This window comes from Prunus avium, chromosome 2 (assembly GCF_965620075.1).
Source record: "Prunus avium chromosome 2, drPruAviu1.hap1.1, whole genome shotgun sequence".
Lineage (NCBI taxonomy): Eukaryota > Viridiplantae > Streptophyta > Magnoliopsida > Rosales > Rosaceae > Prunus > Prunus avium.
The window spans coordinates 5,956,844-5,975,194 of NC_142285.1; the positions used below are offsets into that span (position 1 = coordinate 5,956,844).

The 18,351-nt window shown below is 36.5% G+C and overlaps 2 protein-coding genes across 3 annotated transcripts; one reads left to right on the forward strand and one right to left on the reverse strand.

Annotated features, from left to right (window-relative positions):
• Positions 1-722: 722 nt before the first annotated feature.
• On the reverse strand, positions 723-2,655 carry LOC110747324 (small ribosomal subunit protein eS10z-like). The gene is made up of 5 exons (XM_088249049.1): positions 2,558-2,655; positions 2,389-2,437; positions 2,015-2,291; positions 1,298-1,430; positions 723-1,014 (listed from the first exon to the last, which is right to left on the reverse strand). The coding sequence occupies exons 1-5, from the start codon at positions 2,558-2,560 to the stop codon at positions 925-927; spliced, it is 552 nt and encodes a 183-aa protein (XP_088105175.1). The 5' UTR covers positions 2,561-2,655; the 3' UTR covers positions 723-924.
• A 5,154-nt stretch (positions 2,656-7,809) lies between these two features.
• Positions 7,810-10,885, forward strand: LOC148296338 (L10-interacting MYB domain-containing protein-like). 2 transcript variants are annotated; one of them, XM_088249396.1, is made up of 4 exons: positions 7,810-7,928; positions 9,447-9,503; positions 9,722-10,084; positions 10,188-10,885. In XM_088249396.1, the coding sequence occupies exons 3-4, from the start codon at positions 9,722-9,724 to the stop codon at positions 10,767-10,769; spliced, it is 945 nt and encodes a 314-aa protein (XP_088105522.1). In that variant the 5' UTR covers positions 7,810-7,928; positions 9,447-9,503; the 3' UTR covers positions 10,770-10,885. The 2 variants fall into 2 exon arrangements, with proteins under 2 accessions (XP_088105522.1, XP_088105523.1); XM_088249397.1 differs by lacking the exon at positions 9,447-9,503.
• The last annotated feature ends 7,466 nt before the right edge of the window (positions 10,886-18,351 follow it).

Below are 18,351 nucleotides of genomic sequence, written 5' to 3' on the forward strand. Positions count from 1 at the left end.
GTCAGTGGTTCGAAACACGAAAGAGCGCCTCTCATCACTTTGTTTGAAGCCTCAAAGTGAATTCCTGCGAAGTCAGAAGAATTTCCTTCAACCTCTCCTTGTCCTGTGCATCAACCAAGTTGCCATCACTGTCGAACTTTTCAGGAGCTTGAGTCCATCCAAGAAAAACTCGGGCTTGTTACCGAAATGAAGGTCAAGAGACTCTCTGACTTTGGCGAACATGATATTGGTATCAGCCGCCACCAAAGCCTCCAAATTGTGGACATGATATTGGAAATCGCCCTTATCAAAATATCCACCAATTGATTACTTCACAAAATTAAGGAAAATGAATCTCTTTAGCCTCAAGCTTCTTTTTTGTGTGGGTAAAGTTAGGATGAAGCGTGACCATTTTCTCACAAATACATTGCCAAAGTGCCATGAATGTTCGAACTTGACATCACTCATCTGCAAATTAAGACTGTTTTCTACTACATGTCAACACATTAAAGGCCTAAAGATAGGTGCATATAAAGAGTAAGGATAAAGGAGGCCGCACCGCCTGTCATCGTGCTAAGCACATCAGTGCTCATTGGTATTTATCCTTATTAAAGCTAAACCATGATGCATAAGGTCCAAAAATGATCAAGCTAATGCCAAGCTAAACTATGACAAGCTACTGAAGGTCGCACAAAAATGAGTGTCAAAAAACGCAAGAAAATAATTATTAAACATCTACAAAATTTCTCAACGACATATATAGATGACAGATAAAATAAATTTTGCAAAGTGCGATTCAAAATACCATATAGAATGAAAACAAACATCTAATACAATCCCAAGACTGCTGGGCAAACAAAACTGCTATTGTCTCATAATACAGAATGTCATCCGCTCTTAAATGCAAACTTAGGAAACCAAACGGTGTCTAAGTAAACCATTTCCTTAGGAGAGATCAGAGCTTGCTGGGCCAGCACCAAAACCACCAGCTCCACCAGATCCACCAGCACCACGACCAAAGCCAGGCCTACTACCCTGATATTTCAGGAGAAAGAAGCATAACGAGTTAACAAATGCATCATTTTTCCAAAGTGAGGAAATCTTCTAATCATACAACACATTTAAGTGGGCAGTATATATAAGTTTGTCAAGTCCTCAGTAACAAAGGTACATGGGATCAGATAGAATACAATTGCAAAATGCAAAGAAGAATAGAATATCATCGAAAGGCAATTGATCTCCAACCCAATAAATGGTAAAAAGACATAGTACCTAAATGAGAAATATAAAACAAACTACTTGACAACAGAAATATTACCCCGAAAGAAGGTCTGTAGTCAGCAGGTGCTCCACCCTTGTCACCAAAATCACCCCCTGGTGCACGAGGACCAGAACGGTACCCATCCCTGTCACCAAATCTGCGTTCTCCTCCATCAAAGCGAGGTGGGCCACTGTTCACATTATCAAAACATCCACATTACATTCCAACCAATCAAAGGGTTGAACAACCGAACTAGAAAAGGAAGCACATATCTGTCACAGTTTACTTACACAAATCAGTTAAATAACTTCGTCCTAAATGATCAATATCACATACTCTAGAACTTTAAATTAAACCCAAATAAAATCCAAGCTTTCTAACAAACTTCTCAAACATTCCATCAACCAAACCACATTTCAATCAATTACAGTATTCAAAAAAATCTAATTTCAAACCGTCTTGCAGTTTCTTTCAGAACTCCAAAAACAAAATGATTGTTGAAGCAGTTTACCAAATTAATGACTTCCTGTACAAATTACATGTGCATACCAACTTATCAGCTAAACCAAATAACACAAACCACCTATTTGAATAGCCATTTACAATTAGAACAAAGAACCACAGAACTCCTTCAAATAAGGCCACAGTTACAAGTCGCTACCATAAGTTATTCAAATAATCAAACGCAGTTCGAAAAACACTCAAAGAAACAATCCCAGTTACAAAAATCAAAAGATCCAATAACCAATAAAGACGATGAAATAAATCATTTACCGTGGGCGGTCACCAGATGGGCCCAAGGGGCGACCAGGAGGCTTGGCCTGCTTCTTCAAAGTTGCAGGGACAATCTCAGATGGAAGGTTGAGGTAGTTCCTCAAAAACTCAATACCATCATTGGTCAGGTACCAGTAGTAGTGCATCCAAGCGAAAGTTTCTCTCACATACTCCTTGGATTTGAAGCTCTGCATCAGCTTAATCACCTGCAGATTTGGCACATCGATTTCTGGGTGCTTTGCCAAGTTATAGTCCTTCTTTGCATAGCACACTCCCTCTGTTGAAATTAAATTCAATAAATTTTAACAAAAAAATGGAAACGAAGAACCAAATTTCATTGAGAATAAATAAAAATCCAAGCTTTTTGTGTGTACCTTGGAATAGGTATTTGGAGATTTCTCTCCTGTTCTTCTCTGGGATGATCTAGGATAGAAAAAACCAAATGTAACAGATCAGAACCATAAACAAACAAACTTTTCTTTTTCTTTTTCATTTTCATTTCAGTTTCACAGGAAACAAACAGAGAATTGGATAGAGAAATACCATGGTTGCGAAGTTGAGCTGACGACTAGAGGAAGAGACGGCGGCAAACAAAGAAGGTCGAGGTCTCTCTCGCACTAGAGAAAGAAAATAAAAGAGAGAAATTCCTTATCTTCCAATACAGAACATCCACATCCAAATTATGCAAGTTTTGAGCCGAAAAAAGCTTCGGAAAATCCATGAGAATATAAACAACAATGAAGGCAAATATTACAAAAAAAACAGTAAAGGCAATTCTTTTACCTGTGCTAGATAGCCCTAAACAATGAATATAACATGTCGAACCACAGAGAACAAATGCAAATAGGATTTAAATACTAAAAAAACTGAAAAACTAGAAAGAAGGAACATCAAATAGCAAATGGAGAGGGCATCAATAATTATACAGGCAAAATCAGAGAAAAAATCATAACTCAGATACAGACGAAAGATGAGATATACCTGATACTGTGATGAGAGAGCAAAGCAAGTACCGAAAAAACAACAATGAATATAAGAAGAGAAGACGATAGAACAGTGAAGAGGCGGCTGGAAAGAAGATGAGTTCAATTAGGTTTTACGAAGTTATCGGGCCGGGCTTAGGGCCTTTTCAACCCTAAAGAGTTACGGGCCGGGTCGGAAATGTCCTATGTCAAATATACAAAGCCCAGGCCTTACTAATGGACCTAACATTTTCGGGCTTATGGCGGGGCCAATGAGTCGGGCCTACTAAAGATTAATTTTCTTAAAATGAGACCATGCATCATAAGCTTGTTTTTTGGTTTTTTTTACTACAGGGAATAGCTTGAGAGGGGTCGGCAACTCAAAATCAAATATTTAAATTGAAATCTCAATTCAAATTCAAATATGTTTCTAAATTTAAATAGTGAGATACTATTTAAACGGTTCCTTTACTTCGTGAATGCAGGATGATCTATATATATAAAGCAAAAGACAGAGAATGGTGAAACATTCAAAATACCATAAAATGCCCTTGGTTACTTCAAACAATAAGAATTGAAATTATTAATTAAATGAGGATAATATGGTAAATTCACATTTTTTCATATTAAACAAAATTAAAATTAAAAACAAAATCAAATAATTGATCCTATTTTTATGGAAAATAACTACTCATTTTTTCTTTTCTTAATTCTAAAAACTAAAAACTGAAAACCAATTGGCACACGCGTGAGCGTGTGGCAAGGGGCTAGTATTTAGAAAGTAAAAGACATGTTTAAATAGTAATTACCCAATGAAACAAAATAGCTCAACACATACCTTGAACGTAATATTAATTACCAGATGATTGATTAATTAAAATAAATCAATTTCGACAAGGAAATAGTGTAAATTACTTTCTTTTTTTGGCTTATTTGTTGAAATGCCCCATGTGGTTTCCAAATCTTCTCAGTTTGCCCCTTGACATTTTAAATGACTCAATCTCCCCCTTGAACTTTCATTCCGTGACCAAGGTTGCCCCATTCCGTTAGTTTTCAAATTAAAAACCATTAAACTGCTTATGTGGCATGGTTATGATGTTAATTTTAACTATTAAAAATTAAAAAAGTCAAATTGAATATAAAAAAAAGGCTTGAAATTATTCAAAATCAAATATGTAAAATTATAAAAAAAAACCAAAAAGAAAGTCTTGAATTGTGAGATCTAGTCGCCCCACCTCGGAATTACGACCGTTGATCTTGAGCTTCAGGTAGTGGTTGATGAGCTCTTCGTCCGTCAGCCTGAACCGAAACCTTAGAGGTTTAATCCATTTATAAAATGGCCAAGCCTGATCGGTGATCTTCTTCGTCCCTCACTTTGTGTGTAATCTAGTCCAACAGTGGGTGTAATATGTTGGTTTTGAGGGAGAGATATATTGGGCAAAATAGGGGATGAGATTTGAGGAGATTGGGAGAGAGCTGAAGGGGATAGAATTGGTGGGTTTGAGGAAGAGTTTGATGGGTTTTGATTAATTATAATATTTGTGGCTGTTGTCGTTGGGTCAATGTTGTTGGTGGTTGAGGGTTGCAGGAGTTTTGGGGATGAAGATGCTAAAATATGAATATGGTTTTGAATATGTTCAGATTCTTATTTTTATTCTTCTCCATAAGGAGGTATATATAAGAGTTTACATGAGAGCTTTACAAGGAATTAGATCCAGTAAAGGATTAGGAAAGTATCTCCTAATTATACAATGATTTGACAACTCTATAAAATAGGAAAGTAAATCCCTTAATTAACCAAAGGAAATAAATCTATAAAATAGGAAAGTAAATCCCCTAATTAATCAAGGAAATAAATCTCCTTGATTAATTAGGAGACTCACTTCAACACTCCTCCTCAAGTTGGTGCATATACGTCACAAATGCCCAACTTGGTAAGTGAGTCAAGAAATTCGTAGCACCCAAGTCGATAATCCATGAAATTTTTTTGAGAACATTAATCCTTTTCCAAGGGTTAACTTTAAGTACCTTAAGATTCGATCAACTGCATTCCTATGAGACACACTGTGCCCATGTGCCATTCTTCTGGAGAGCTCAAATTTCTTCATTCTTGACTTCTTTCCATTTTTTGGTCTTCTAGTGCTTCAATTACACTATTGGGAACAGGTATGTCGGCTAACTGCTTCACAAAGTGTACCCGTGACTCTGATAATCTGTTGAGGGATACATAATTGTTGATGGGATATTTTCCATTTGCATTAAGATCTTCTTCGTAGTGAACTGGAGGTTTACCACGATTCTTCCTTTTTTTAGAATCTGATATGCAGGCTCTGTGCCTTCTGAATGACGTCCTCAGCAGGTGATTGGTGTGGTACTGGAGCTAAAGAATTCTCCAGAGCGGGCACAAACTCCTCAATTTTCTCCTCCTAAGTGTGATGGCAGGGAGATGACTGAAGCGGAAAAAATCTCATAAGACGGTTCAATTTCCTCCTCTTGATTTTGACAGCGTGGAGAGAACTGATCGTTTTCCTCTGGTGACCAGTCGCTGGATTTTGGCAGTCGGTCGGTTTGAAACAGCTTCTTTGGCTACCAGTCGCTTTCCACTGGCGATCGGTAGTTTTGAAGCAGATTCTCCGTGTTCAAAGAACTAAAGGGGGGGGGGGGGGCGGGTCGCTTTCCACTGGCGATCGACCATTTGATTTAGGAACTTGATTTGAGGAATTTGATGTATGAATTCGGATTCAGGTTGGAAGGTTGGGATTCAAATTCGGATTCGGATTCAGGTTGGAAGGTTGGGATTCATATTCGGATTCAGATTTGGATTTGGATTTGGATTCCGGTTGGAAGGTTGGGATTCGGATTCGGATTCGGATTTGGGTTGGGAAACGATATCCATGGCAGCGGAATGATTTAAAAATAAGAGAAAAAAGATGTGTTTAGGGTTTCGGGATAAAAGTATATGAGGATGTGGGTATGAAGATCTGAATCTGAACAAGGCGGTATGAGGAATACAATACGAGGATACGAGGAATTTGATTTAGGATACAAGGATATGATACGAGGATATGAGGGATACGATACGAGGAATGTAAAGAACACAGAAACCCTGTGAACACGGCTAAGAACACAGAAACCCTGTGAATTCGGTTAAAGGACACAGAAACCCTGTGAACACGGCTAAAGGACACAGAAACCCTGTGAACACGGCTAAAGGACACAGAAACCCTGCGAACACGGCTAAGGAACATAGAAACCCTGTGAACACGGCTAAAGGACACAGAAACCCTGTGAACACGGCTAAAGGACACAGAAACTTCTCTTCAATTCTCTTCTCCCTCTAAAGAGAAGGGTATGTCGAAGTCAAGAAAGAGGCAAAATCTCCATGAGAATAAAAAACATATCCTTTTTCACTCCCCCTCCCCCCCTTGAAGAGGAGGGGAGGAGAAATTTTGATATGAAAATTTAGAGACAACCGAGGATCGATTGCTCTGATACCATGTCAAATTTTCCAGGTTAACGGGCCGAGGGCCCACTCCAACAACTGCACAATCCTCAGGTGTGGAGTTTTATCACAAAAGGCCTCGGTGTTAGTTAGAGAGGGGTATTTCTATTTAAACTACTTTCTCTTTGGCCCTCTGGCCGATGTGGGACAACAATGAGTTCCAACACTCCCCCGCACGTGAGACCCCATTTTTATGGGTCACACGTGGAGATCCACATCGGCAACCACGTGGAGCCATGTAGGGACTCACCCATCGCACGGGGCCAAACGGGGACCCACCCATCACGTGGCACTTTTGGCCTACGTGGAGCCAAACGGGGACTCACCCATCGCGCGGGGCCAAATGGGGACCCACCCATCACGTGGCAAGTACGGGCCCGCAACCTGGCTCTGATACCATGAAGGAAGTTGAGGTTCCACCCCAAAACCAATTGGCAATGGGGGGAGTAGCCCAACTCCTTATAAACCCAGGCTAGGTCTCTTAACATTTCAATGTGGGACAAATACTCTCAACAGAAGATGGGCCACTTTCAGCCATGTTTCAAAATTCGTTTGCTTTTCTTTGAATACTTGGGTTGGTGATGGTTTCGTTGTTCTTGATGAAAAATACGGTAATTCATTTTGGAAATTTATTTTCTTGGTTTCTGATACTGGAAACCAAAAGTTTAGACAGGGAGCGAGAGGGGTTGAAGAAGAAGGAGAGCTTTAGAGAGAGAGAGAGAGAGAGGGGGAGAGGGAGAGGAGACGATTGGGTTTGTGTGGGAAGATGAGTTTGGTGGTTGTGGGTGGGGTGGGAGGTGTGGGCGGCTGCTGATGTGGTTAGGTGTACAGTGGGGTGGTGGTGCGATGGAGCTGAAGAAGATGATGTAGAACTTTGGGGTTGTGTTAATTATTTTTTTATTTATTATTTATTTTTATGTTATTTTATTATTTTACATATTTGATTTTGAATAATTTCAAGTAATTTTTTTATATTTATTTTTATATTTCAATTTTTAATAGTTAAAATTATCAAAATACCTATGCCACATTAGCGGATTTAATGATTTTTATCTAAAAACTAAGTACCCGTTTGGCATTGCTTATTTGGGGTAATAAGTGATTTTTAAAAAATTTCGGGAAGCCCAGCCCGTTTGGTAACCTATAAGAAAATCACTTATTGTTAAAAATTGCTGTGAGAGAAAGCAATAAATGAAAGCAGCTAATGACCTGCTTTCATTTTCTGATTATACGGTAATCAGATTTGAGAGAGCGCTGGGTTTTAATGAATTTTACAACTTCCGAAAATACCCCAATCTATTTTCACGCTCTCTCTTCCTCCTTCCCTCACATCACGTTGCTTCTTCACACAATCTCTTCACAGAGCCCACTCTTCTCCTTCTCTTCCATTCTGCCTACGGTTTTTTGTTGTTGGATCCATTGAAGCTCACTGCTGAGCCACAAGACTCAGGTAAGAGACGCATATTATGTTTATTTTTTTTCAATTTCAATCTTCCCTCTTTCTCTTTAATTTCTAGGGTTTTAACTATCTTCCCAAATGGAAAAATGTCATTCTCATGCCAATACGTGATATAGAAAACCAACAGCAACAATGCACATCACCTATGTTATGTTTTCATTTTGGAATTTTGGGTTCTAGATGAATTTTGGGTCTTGCAAAAGAAAGAGTTGCTGGAGCGTTTCATTGATGGGGAAGAGATAATGTATCGAGCTCTATCAGATTTTTAATTAGCTCCCATAAATCTAGCTATCACCTACGTTTTGGTTATGGTTGATATAAAGAAATGGAATAAAATATATCATTCTGTATACAATGTGCCCATTTTGATTACCACAATGTGATACAACAGTTCAATCCTAGATTGTAGCTTTGAGCTGTGGCATTTCTGCATTCTATTATTTTTATCCATTCTGAAATAAGCCAGCATTAAAATCTTGGTTTGAGCAGAGAATAAAGCTCTAAACCCCTCTCAGTGGTTTTAAATCTTTTTATATTTCACTGTAAGGGTCTGAAATGCTTGCATTCGTGTTAATATGACAGATTTTGTTATGGTCTTGTTTTGTTTGTCTCCCTAATATATGTATGCTGAAAAACTATCATTGATTCATTGGTTATGTTTTCATTTTGGAATTTTGGGTTCTAGATGAATTTTGGGTCTTGCAAGAGAAAGAGTTGCTGGAGCGTTTCATTGATAGGGAAGAGATAATGTATCGAGCTCTATCAGATTTTTAATTAGCTCCCATAAATCTAGCTATCACCTACGTTTTGGTTATGGTTGATATAAAGAAATGGAATAAAATATATCATTCTGTATACAATGTGCCCATTTTGATTACCACAATGTGATATACAACAGTTCAATCCTAGATTGCAGCTTTGAGCTGTGGCATTTCTGCATTCTGTTATTTTTATCCATTCTGAAATAAGCCAGCATTAAAATCTTGGTTTGAGCAGAGTCAATACAAAAGCCTCGAAGGTTTTCACAGAAAAAAAGCATTTGTATGAGCCATTGTTATTTGGTATCTTATTGGGTTGCAAGTTGGTTAGGTGAATTCTTTTTATTAGTTTAGAGATAGAGATAAAGAAAGTCAAGTGTTGCCACAGTTCAAGAGGCTTTCTATTTCTTGTTAATACTGTTAATTATATAAGAGTTTTGGATATTTATGAAATACTAGCAGTGTAAATAAGAACTTGGATATTTATGAAATACTAGCAGTGTAAATAAGAACTTGGATATTTATGAAATACTATGTATTTCGTATCCTAAAAAACAAAATGATTGAAGGAGAGTATGAGACTTTTGGATTATAATTTATATCAGTGCGCCGTTTCACACAGAGCATGCTTTCCAAAATGTGGTCACTGTTTTGGGAACTTTTATTGCTGGAATACATTTACTTGTCAGTTTATTATAAGATTTCTTTTGACAATGTGGTTTACCCAATTTTTACTTTAATTATATGACAGGGTCTATCTCCTGAGTAATTCAAGATTGTGATTCCTAAAATTCCTACATATTTCACAGTATGAAACTTTCCTCTTTAATTTTTATTAGCAAAGTTGTATTCATAGTTCTCCTTAATTTTATCTTTTTGCTAGTTTGAACCATCTATGCACTGTTTAGATTAGATAAACATCTATGCACTGCATTTGAGTTGTGGCTAGTTTGGTTTGTTTTGTAATTCGCTTGTATTCCTATTATTTTCTTTTGTGCTTATATATAATGTCTTTGTTGCAATAAGATGTCAAAGAAGAATAGTAACTTCACCACAACTGAAAATGTTGCAAGTGGATCCAGAAAATTGTCAGCATTGTGGAATGCTCAAACTATAGCCATCTTCATTGACCTTTGTATCAAGGAGGTGGATCTAGGCAATCGTCCCGGTACTCACTTTAATAAAGTTGGATGGGCAAGGTTGGTTACAAATATTAGTAAAGAGATAGGAAGACCGTATGAAAAATTACAATTGAAAAACAAGTGGGATTTACTAAAAAAAGAATGGAAATTATGGAAAGATCTAAAAGGGAAGGAAACTGGTCTTGGGTGGAATGTCGCTAAGAATACCGTTGATGCATCTGATGAATGGTGGCAAGATAAAATTAAGGTATTTTAATTTTTTGTTCTTGTTTTTGATATAGTATAGATATCCATTTTTTTTAAACTATGTTTAAAAATTCATTATAATATTTGTATATGTCATAATGCAGGCAGAACCCAAATATGCAAGATTCCAATTTGAGGGTATTAGTCCTGAGATGGAGGATAAGTTAGATATGATGTTTTTGAATGTCACAGCCACTGGTAAGCATTCTTGGGCACCTTCATCTGGTGTACTTCCAATTGAAAGTGATGATGATGTCAACCAACTTGAAGTTAATGGTGATTCAAATGAGGCTGTGCCAATTGAAACCACTCAAACTACAAACAATGTGCCAAAAAAGAGAACTAATCAATCACTTGAAATTCAAGATAATAATGAGAAGAAAGGTAAAGGAGGGGGGAAAATGGGAGGTGCTACAAAATTATCACTACAAATTGAACGTCTTGTTGAGGTGGTTGAGAGTAGGAGTACTGGAACATCATCAATGGCTAATATAGTTTCACAAGGAACTAGTATTGCTGAAGTGATGAAAGATGTTGCAACTTTACCTGGGGCAGAACGTGGTAGCAAGTTGTGGTGGTTTGCAACTAAATTGTTTTGTGCTCAAGAGAAGAGAGAGATGTTTGTTGTCATGGAAGATCCTGACCTCAAGCTTCAATTCCTTAATCATGAGTTAGCTGAAAACTAGAATTTGATAGTTTAGTGACTTTAATTTATATTTCGTTGTTATGTTGTTAATTTATTTGAATTTGTGAATGATATTTGAGTTAATGTTGGATGATCATTTATTTGAATTTGTGAGTGATATTTAAAACATGCATGCATAGTGAAAATGATATTTGAAGGAAATAAACACATTTGCAGGTTATTTTAGAACATGTCCATTCTAGAAGACGAGGAGGAGATCAACCAAATTATATGTGTCACTGCTCGTCTTATTGAACTTTATTACGTGAAATATATTCATAAGACCCCGTGTATGAATGACCATCAAACAGGAAATATTTGGTTGATGGGAGTATTACAAGGAAATGAAAGTCGTTGCCATGATATGTTTAGGATGGACAAATATGTATTTCTAAGATTGTGTGATGAATTGCAAAACAATTATGGATTAAAGGGTTCAAGAAGAATGAGTGCTGCTGAGATGTTAGGGATGTTCTTGAACATCTTAGGACATGGTTCTGCAAATAGGCAAGCACAAGATCGCTTTCAACATTCTGGTGAGACTGTGAGCAGATATTTTAGTATCTTACTTGATGTTGTATGTCGTTTGGCTGTGGATGTAATTAAACCATTGGAAAATGCGTTTAACAACACTCCAAAGGAAATCCTACAGGATTCTAGATATATGCCTCATTTCAAGGTAACTATTGCATATACTATTAAATATTTGTCTATGTTTTATTATGTTATAATTAATATTATGTTTGTCTTTTTATCACTTGTAGGATTGTATTGGTGCTATAGATGGTGTTCATGTGCAAGCTGTAGTATCTCCTTCTAATCAAATACCATTTATTGGTAGAAAAGGGATACCTACCCAAAATGTGATGGCTGCATGCAATTTTGACATGCAATTTATATTTGCATGTGCCGGATGGGAAGGCACGGCCCATGACACAAGGATATTTCTATCAGCTTTACGTGATCAAAGTTTGAATTTTCCTAAACCTCCAAATGGTACTATTTCTATCTAAAGAAAAAAAATTCATATAATTTATATTTCAGTTTTTTACATTGTGAATAATCTATAAAATTTTGTGTTAGGAAAATATTATCTAGTAGATGCGGGATACCCACAAATGAGAGGCTACTTAGGACCATATAAAGGTGAAAGATATCATCTTCCTGATTTTCGTAGGGGTGTTCAACCGATTGGTCATAAAGAGGTATTCAATCATGCACACTCTTCCCTTAGAAGTGTTATTCAACGCACTTTTGAAGTATGGAAAAAGAGATGGAGTATTTTACGAGACATGCCTAGTTATCCTTTTGCAAAACAAGTCAAAATAGTTACTGCAACCATGGCACTTCATAACTATATAAGAAGACATGCCAAACGTGATTGTCATTTTGATGAAAGTGAAGATGACCTAAATGGTACTCAAGATGAAGAGATTGAGAGAGAGGTTGATGCACAACAAGAAGATGGTCCTGTAACACAAGAAATGGAGGCATTGAGAAATAATATAGCCGCAAGTTTAATGAGTTCATCTGCTTAGAAATGTATATGATTGCTTGTTTAGGACTAGTTTAATTTTTGTTATAACCATATTATTGACAATATATTTATTTTTAATGGAATACTTTATTTATTTTATAATTAAAATAATTTTTAGGGTGTGATGGAAACATATTTAATTTTAAAAAAATTATATAAGCTAAAGTGAAAGTGCTTTTCCTTTTACCAAACACTTGAACAGAAAAGTCATTTCAGCATAATGCCCTTTTTAGTCATTATACATAGCTCACAGCACTTTTACAAACAAATTTACCAAACACTCAGAAACTGATTATTGTACAAACAACACTTATAACAAAAAGTTTACCAAACGCCAAACTGCTTTCTCTCACAGCTGATTTCTCTCACAGCAAATCTGACAGCGATTATTTTCACAGCACAGCAATGCCAAACTGGCCCTAACAGAATAAGACAACTTTGGTCACGGAATGGAAGTTTAGTGGGGAGATTGAGTCATTTAAAACGTCAGGGGGCAAACTGAAAACCACAAGGGGTATTTCAACAAATAAGCCTTTTTTGTGTGTCAGAAAATAGGGTAAATTACTTTAATGTGTGGGGAGAAGAATTAAACTCGAGTGTAACGCCACATTGCATTGCATAGTAATATATAAGGGAGCTAATGATTAGAATTTGGGCAAAGATGATAAGAATTTGTATGACTATATGTGCAATTGCATGACTATACGTGCACTGCCCAAATTTATCCCCAAAAGGCGATGCCTTCCACACCCCAGCCAAATTTGCACAACCCCTTTTCCCCAAGCCAAATTCGGAGTGAAAGGACCCGCCCCAAATTCCCCCTTGGAATTCGTGACAAATCCTCTCCTTATCCGACACCAGGCATGTGTCAGTCCAAACTACAAAAATACTATTCTTGCCCTAATTCCAAAACAGGGCTTCACTTCTACAGGAAAATTGGCAAAGCCTCCCTTGAAACTGGCTCAAAACCCAAAAATCTACCTGCACAACAAACACAGTTATTTCCCAAGCATTCAGCAAGCACAAGGTATAAATCACACACCAATTAGCAAAATCAACTTGTGGCTGCACCTAGGTTAGCCTTGGTTGCCTATGTACCCTTACTAAGGAATCAAGCCACACATAGTTCTTTCTACCAAAAAATCACAATTCAGATAAGTTAATATTATTCAAGGTAAAACCAACAATTAAATTATAGAATCATTCTTTACTTTGTCTTCAACCAACTATATAATTGAATGTCATTCTATGCAATTATGTACCTAATTGTTTAATTAGTTTATCATTGTACATTCAAAACACTTACATAATAACCAAACCTTTTACTTGAAAGCCATACCTGCAGCCGTCTGCATAGTACATATATCCTGCTATCACCCACCATAGTGCATATATATCCTGCTATCACCTCTTTTGCTTCTTAAAAATACTCCCTTCTCTTCACCATTGCCAATACCAGTCTTTTCTTTTTGACCTGACTCTTTAGGCCTTAATATTAGGTGGTGTAGCAATTTGCGAACTCTGCTTCCCAAAAACCAATCACTTGTGTAAAGGTTGAGTAGAATCAAAGAAACGGCTGATGTAACAACCTAAATTTTTTGGATAAATGTTCTCAAAATATCACATAAGGTGCACATTTAATGAAGTTGGTTGGGTGTATAAGTATTGGATGTAAGAGTGTTTAATTTCAATTTGAACTAAAATGCCCTTACATTTTGTTTGTGATTTTTCAAAAGTGTTCAAGAAATTGAAGTGGGAAAATTATGATTTTTGGACAGACACATAGTGTACGTCGCTACGAGCATGTGGTATTTTTCGGAGCTTGGATGAATTTTTAAGTAATTTACAAAATTGGACCAATCGTGAAGTGACATGTGGCAGCATAATTTTGTTTTAAAAAAAATAATAAAAAAGCTACTGTTAACTATTGTTTACATGTGAAGGCTGTCGAGACTTTTTCTTCTTTTTACTTTTGGACTAGGGATTGCAGATACCGTGACACCAGAGTTTGATCGTGGTGTTGGTGAGGCTTGTGTTTGGCTTGGATACTAGGTTGGGGGACTCATTCTCAAACTTGTATTTTGTGTATGTATGATATAGTACGTATTGTTGTGTGCGAAAACTGCACTGGTTGTGATTGCCATATATGCTTGGTTTTATGGATGCTTGACTTTGGTTCTCCAAAGTTCGAAGGGTATACGCCTACAGACATTATCCTCGATGACCAGAGGGTGATGGGGACATAGCGACTTCCCTGGGTTTCGATCCCCTAAACCTTCAGAGGGGTTATGCAAACAGACTTTACCAATACCCTACAGGTGAGGTATAGTCGACGAGATGTAACTGTAGAAATGGAGACTCTCGCTACTGTATCAAGTGAGTTGGATTTATTTATGAATTCTGGTAAGGGTAGTTGGCCTATAAGGATTGGTTGTCAGACAAGCAGATACATGAGCTTCGAAAAATGTTTGCGAAAGTGCTTGAGCATGCCAATTTGTTTTGGATCCACAATAAATGGATACGGTTTGTGTTTGTGCATATTCTTTCACTGTTTTCTAAATCAAATCGAGATCTCAAATCAAGATCTCATTATATTATTATTATTATTATGTTTGTTATTTATTTTCAAACCTGATCGGGAGCCCCCTGCTAGGCAAATGAATGTATATGATGCTTACCCCTACTTTTGTTGTAGATTCCACTCATGGGTGATGTCTTGGTGTGACTTCCTCACTTGTCAACATCTAAGTCGTGTCTCACATCGTTTGTCAAGTTGTGAACCATTATTCCTCACAGCTGATCATAATTTACTTCAGCTGTATAAATATAAATTCTGGATGGTTGTTATATTTTCATTATTGGATAGTAAAATAACTTCTGAGGTTGTTGGTACTATTCCTTGACCTTTGGGGTTGGTTTAATTCTCAAATATACATTTTGAATAATATTTTATTTACTTTTTCACTGTAGTTAAAAACTCTGATCCAACCCATTTTAATTTAAATAAAAGGGCTTAGCATATTTCGAGAATTCTGGGAGTATAACCCTTGGAATTTATGTATTATATTTTTGGAATCCTCGAGGTACATGTCGATGTCACGTGTCCTGACTTTAGGGCGTGACAACTGAAAATTGAATGAAGCCTGGATGTTGTCAAAAGTTGAAATGGGGTCAAAAGCTGCCATGCAATATTATTAGCTTTCAGCTATCATTTAGCAGTTTATCTGGTTTTGATCATAATAAATATGTGATAGCACTGTTTTGATATTTTCGACCAATTACGATATGCCATACATAATAACTTTTCCACTTGGTATGCTGTGATTGGCCAGAATAGCAAAACAATAATATCCTTGTTTCACCCAAGTTTTTCTACTCTAGGCCTTTCAATGGTCTAGGTTTTTGGGGTGTATATAATTATTGAACCCTTTGACAATATCTCCTTGCTTGAAGACTTGAAGAAAAATAACCCAAATGAAATCTGAGCTACAGTTTGTAGTTAAACATAAACAAAGGCCCCAATCTGCTATTTATCAACTTGGTTTTGTTTTTGTGCTAGTGCTATAGCAATACTATAGCCCATTGATTGGGGATGGTAGTCAAATTTGAGTTCACATGACACCCATCGGATTTGTCTTGTTTATTGTGGAATCCTTTGGAATTCTGTTTTGTACGCTAAATGCTGGCCATGAGTCTCTACCTTAGACAAAAGGACAGCTTTCAAGCGTGCATCCGAAGATCGATGTATACTAAACCACGTGCATGGCACATATCTAATTCTAAATTTTGGCGACTTGAATCAATAATAGTTGTAGTTTTTGATAGCTAAATACCATTTCACATATGGCTTGTTTGGGAGTTTGGATGGGAAGTTTTTCATGCGCACTCACACACTAACAAGGTTACAAGGTGCCACGACATTTCGAACCTTAGATCATTTGTCTATAAATCAATATATTTTTTCATTGGGCTAGACGCCATTGGCATCCTTATCAGTACTTATAGTTAACTATCTTTGCCAAATGTCAGCAAAAATGCTTTCAACCCACTTAGAGAACATCGCCAAACTAGCGCAAAAAAATCTATTATCTTTACATGAGTGAATATTTTCAGATTTCGTCCCACTTGCACACCCATAGACATCGGGCCTTGTTGATTTTGGTTACGATAATAGGCTCTCTCTTTTTGGTATCTATCTAAGATTTTCAAAGACATGCTTGAAATTTGAATTTTTCAAAATGTGTAGTCTCGGAGTTTTGTGTTGTAGTTGTGCTTTTTATTATTTTAGAAACTGTTTTCTGTATTTATTTATTTATTTATTTAAATCGTATTCATCAATTGTATTTGAAGTCATGAGATTGGAATTCGGGAAGTCAAAATTAAATAGAGATCGAACGAGTGCCACTAGAAATCTGATGAGCCAAAACCTTCTCTGTAGCTCTATCTTCTGTTTGGTTCCCGAAAAAATCAGAGAAAAAGGGAAAGAAAATTGTTAAGTTGAGTGTTTTTAATAACTGACGACTTGATTGACAACATGTGAGAATAACTAGCCAATTGAAGGTGTGAACAAGAATGCTTTTTTTTATGCCGTCCAGTGTGTGAACATGAGTGCATTTCATTCATGTTGATTGAGATGCAGCGTTTTTTCATGAATTTTTCTTTTTTTCTTTTTTTGGAGTTGTTACTTGATTTATTTGGTTGTTTGTTTTGTTTACGTGGATTCCTTGTTCACCTAGCCTTCAATGTAAATATACGTCTGTATCAATTAATTAATAAATTACTTTTCTAAATGGTAAATTGTGATTGAAGCTAATGATTTAGAGACAAACAAAGAAGTGGAAGAGCAATGATATGGGCTGCATCGAGGGAGCCCAATAACCTCCAAGTTAGACAAACTAACAATATGGGATAATATTTTATATCCGTTAATGAAAATCCAGTGAAATTTATACAAACAAAGACTCTAACTTAAAGCATATAAATAGGAAAACACTGCAAAGACTCACTAGTGCTGTGGTTTGGAGCATTTGCTCTCTCAGAAAAGGTCATGAGTTTGAGTTCTAATATCCGTGTAGTGTGTGTGAGTTTAATATGTTATCACCCCTCTCATTAAGAAAGGTCCTAAAAAAAGGAAAACACTTTCCTAAGACATCTCCACTATGGAAGAGACCAACTTGACTCCTACATACAATTACTCAACAACTTAAGACATGCAGACTCTATAACTATTCAGCAAACACGCAACCATTACTTTAAGCACTTCCACTAAGTACGTGATATTCCTTCCAATCAAAAGTAATTAGTGAAATAGTTTCAGTGGTATATAGAGAACCGTTGTTGTTGTAGTCAAAGACATCGAAAATCAACATAATTTGGATGAAAGTCAACAACTGAAGCTCATAAGACATCATTTTGGTTGAAGAAGCGGATGTTGTTTCTGTAAAAGGCATTGGTTCCTGACGCCTTTTACACCGTCCCTTTAGTATCACCTTAAGAGGCATCGATATGTAATAGTAAAATGCATCATTTTTCCCTGATGCCTATTAGCCTTTTTTTTGTTGTAGTGATGAGATAAATTAGAAAAATTAATAAGGGTATTATGGGTGTTTCATAAAAATTCATCAAACTCCACCGGTTCCTTATTTGGTTTCCATGAAAGCGGAAATCATAATCATCCCTTTAGCCGCTTCTTCAAATCACGTACGTTGAGTGGCACACATTCCACTTTCTTTACCAAACTAGATAAGAAAGTACAATTTTCAATACAAGCGATTCTAGCCCCGAAAACGCAAACTACCACTTAGTTTTATTATTTATAAAAATGATGCCTAATATACTAACAACATTTGTTTTCACTTTTGTGGATGCAAAATGTGTTGTTTTCTAAAGTAAAATTTGTCACAGTGGTACCAATATATTTATTAATTTGGTGATTAAGCTAAGGATTGATCAATGATATTCCTCCTGATCTTGGTTATCTCATATAAAGTGGGCATATTATACTTCCTTCAGAAGGCTGAAGAAGTAGATTCGTCCAAACAAAATA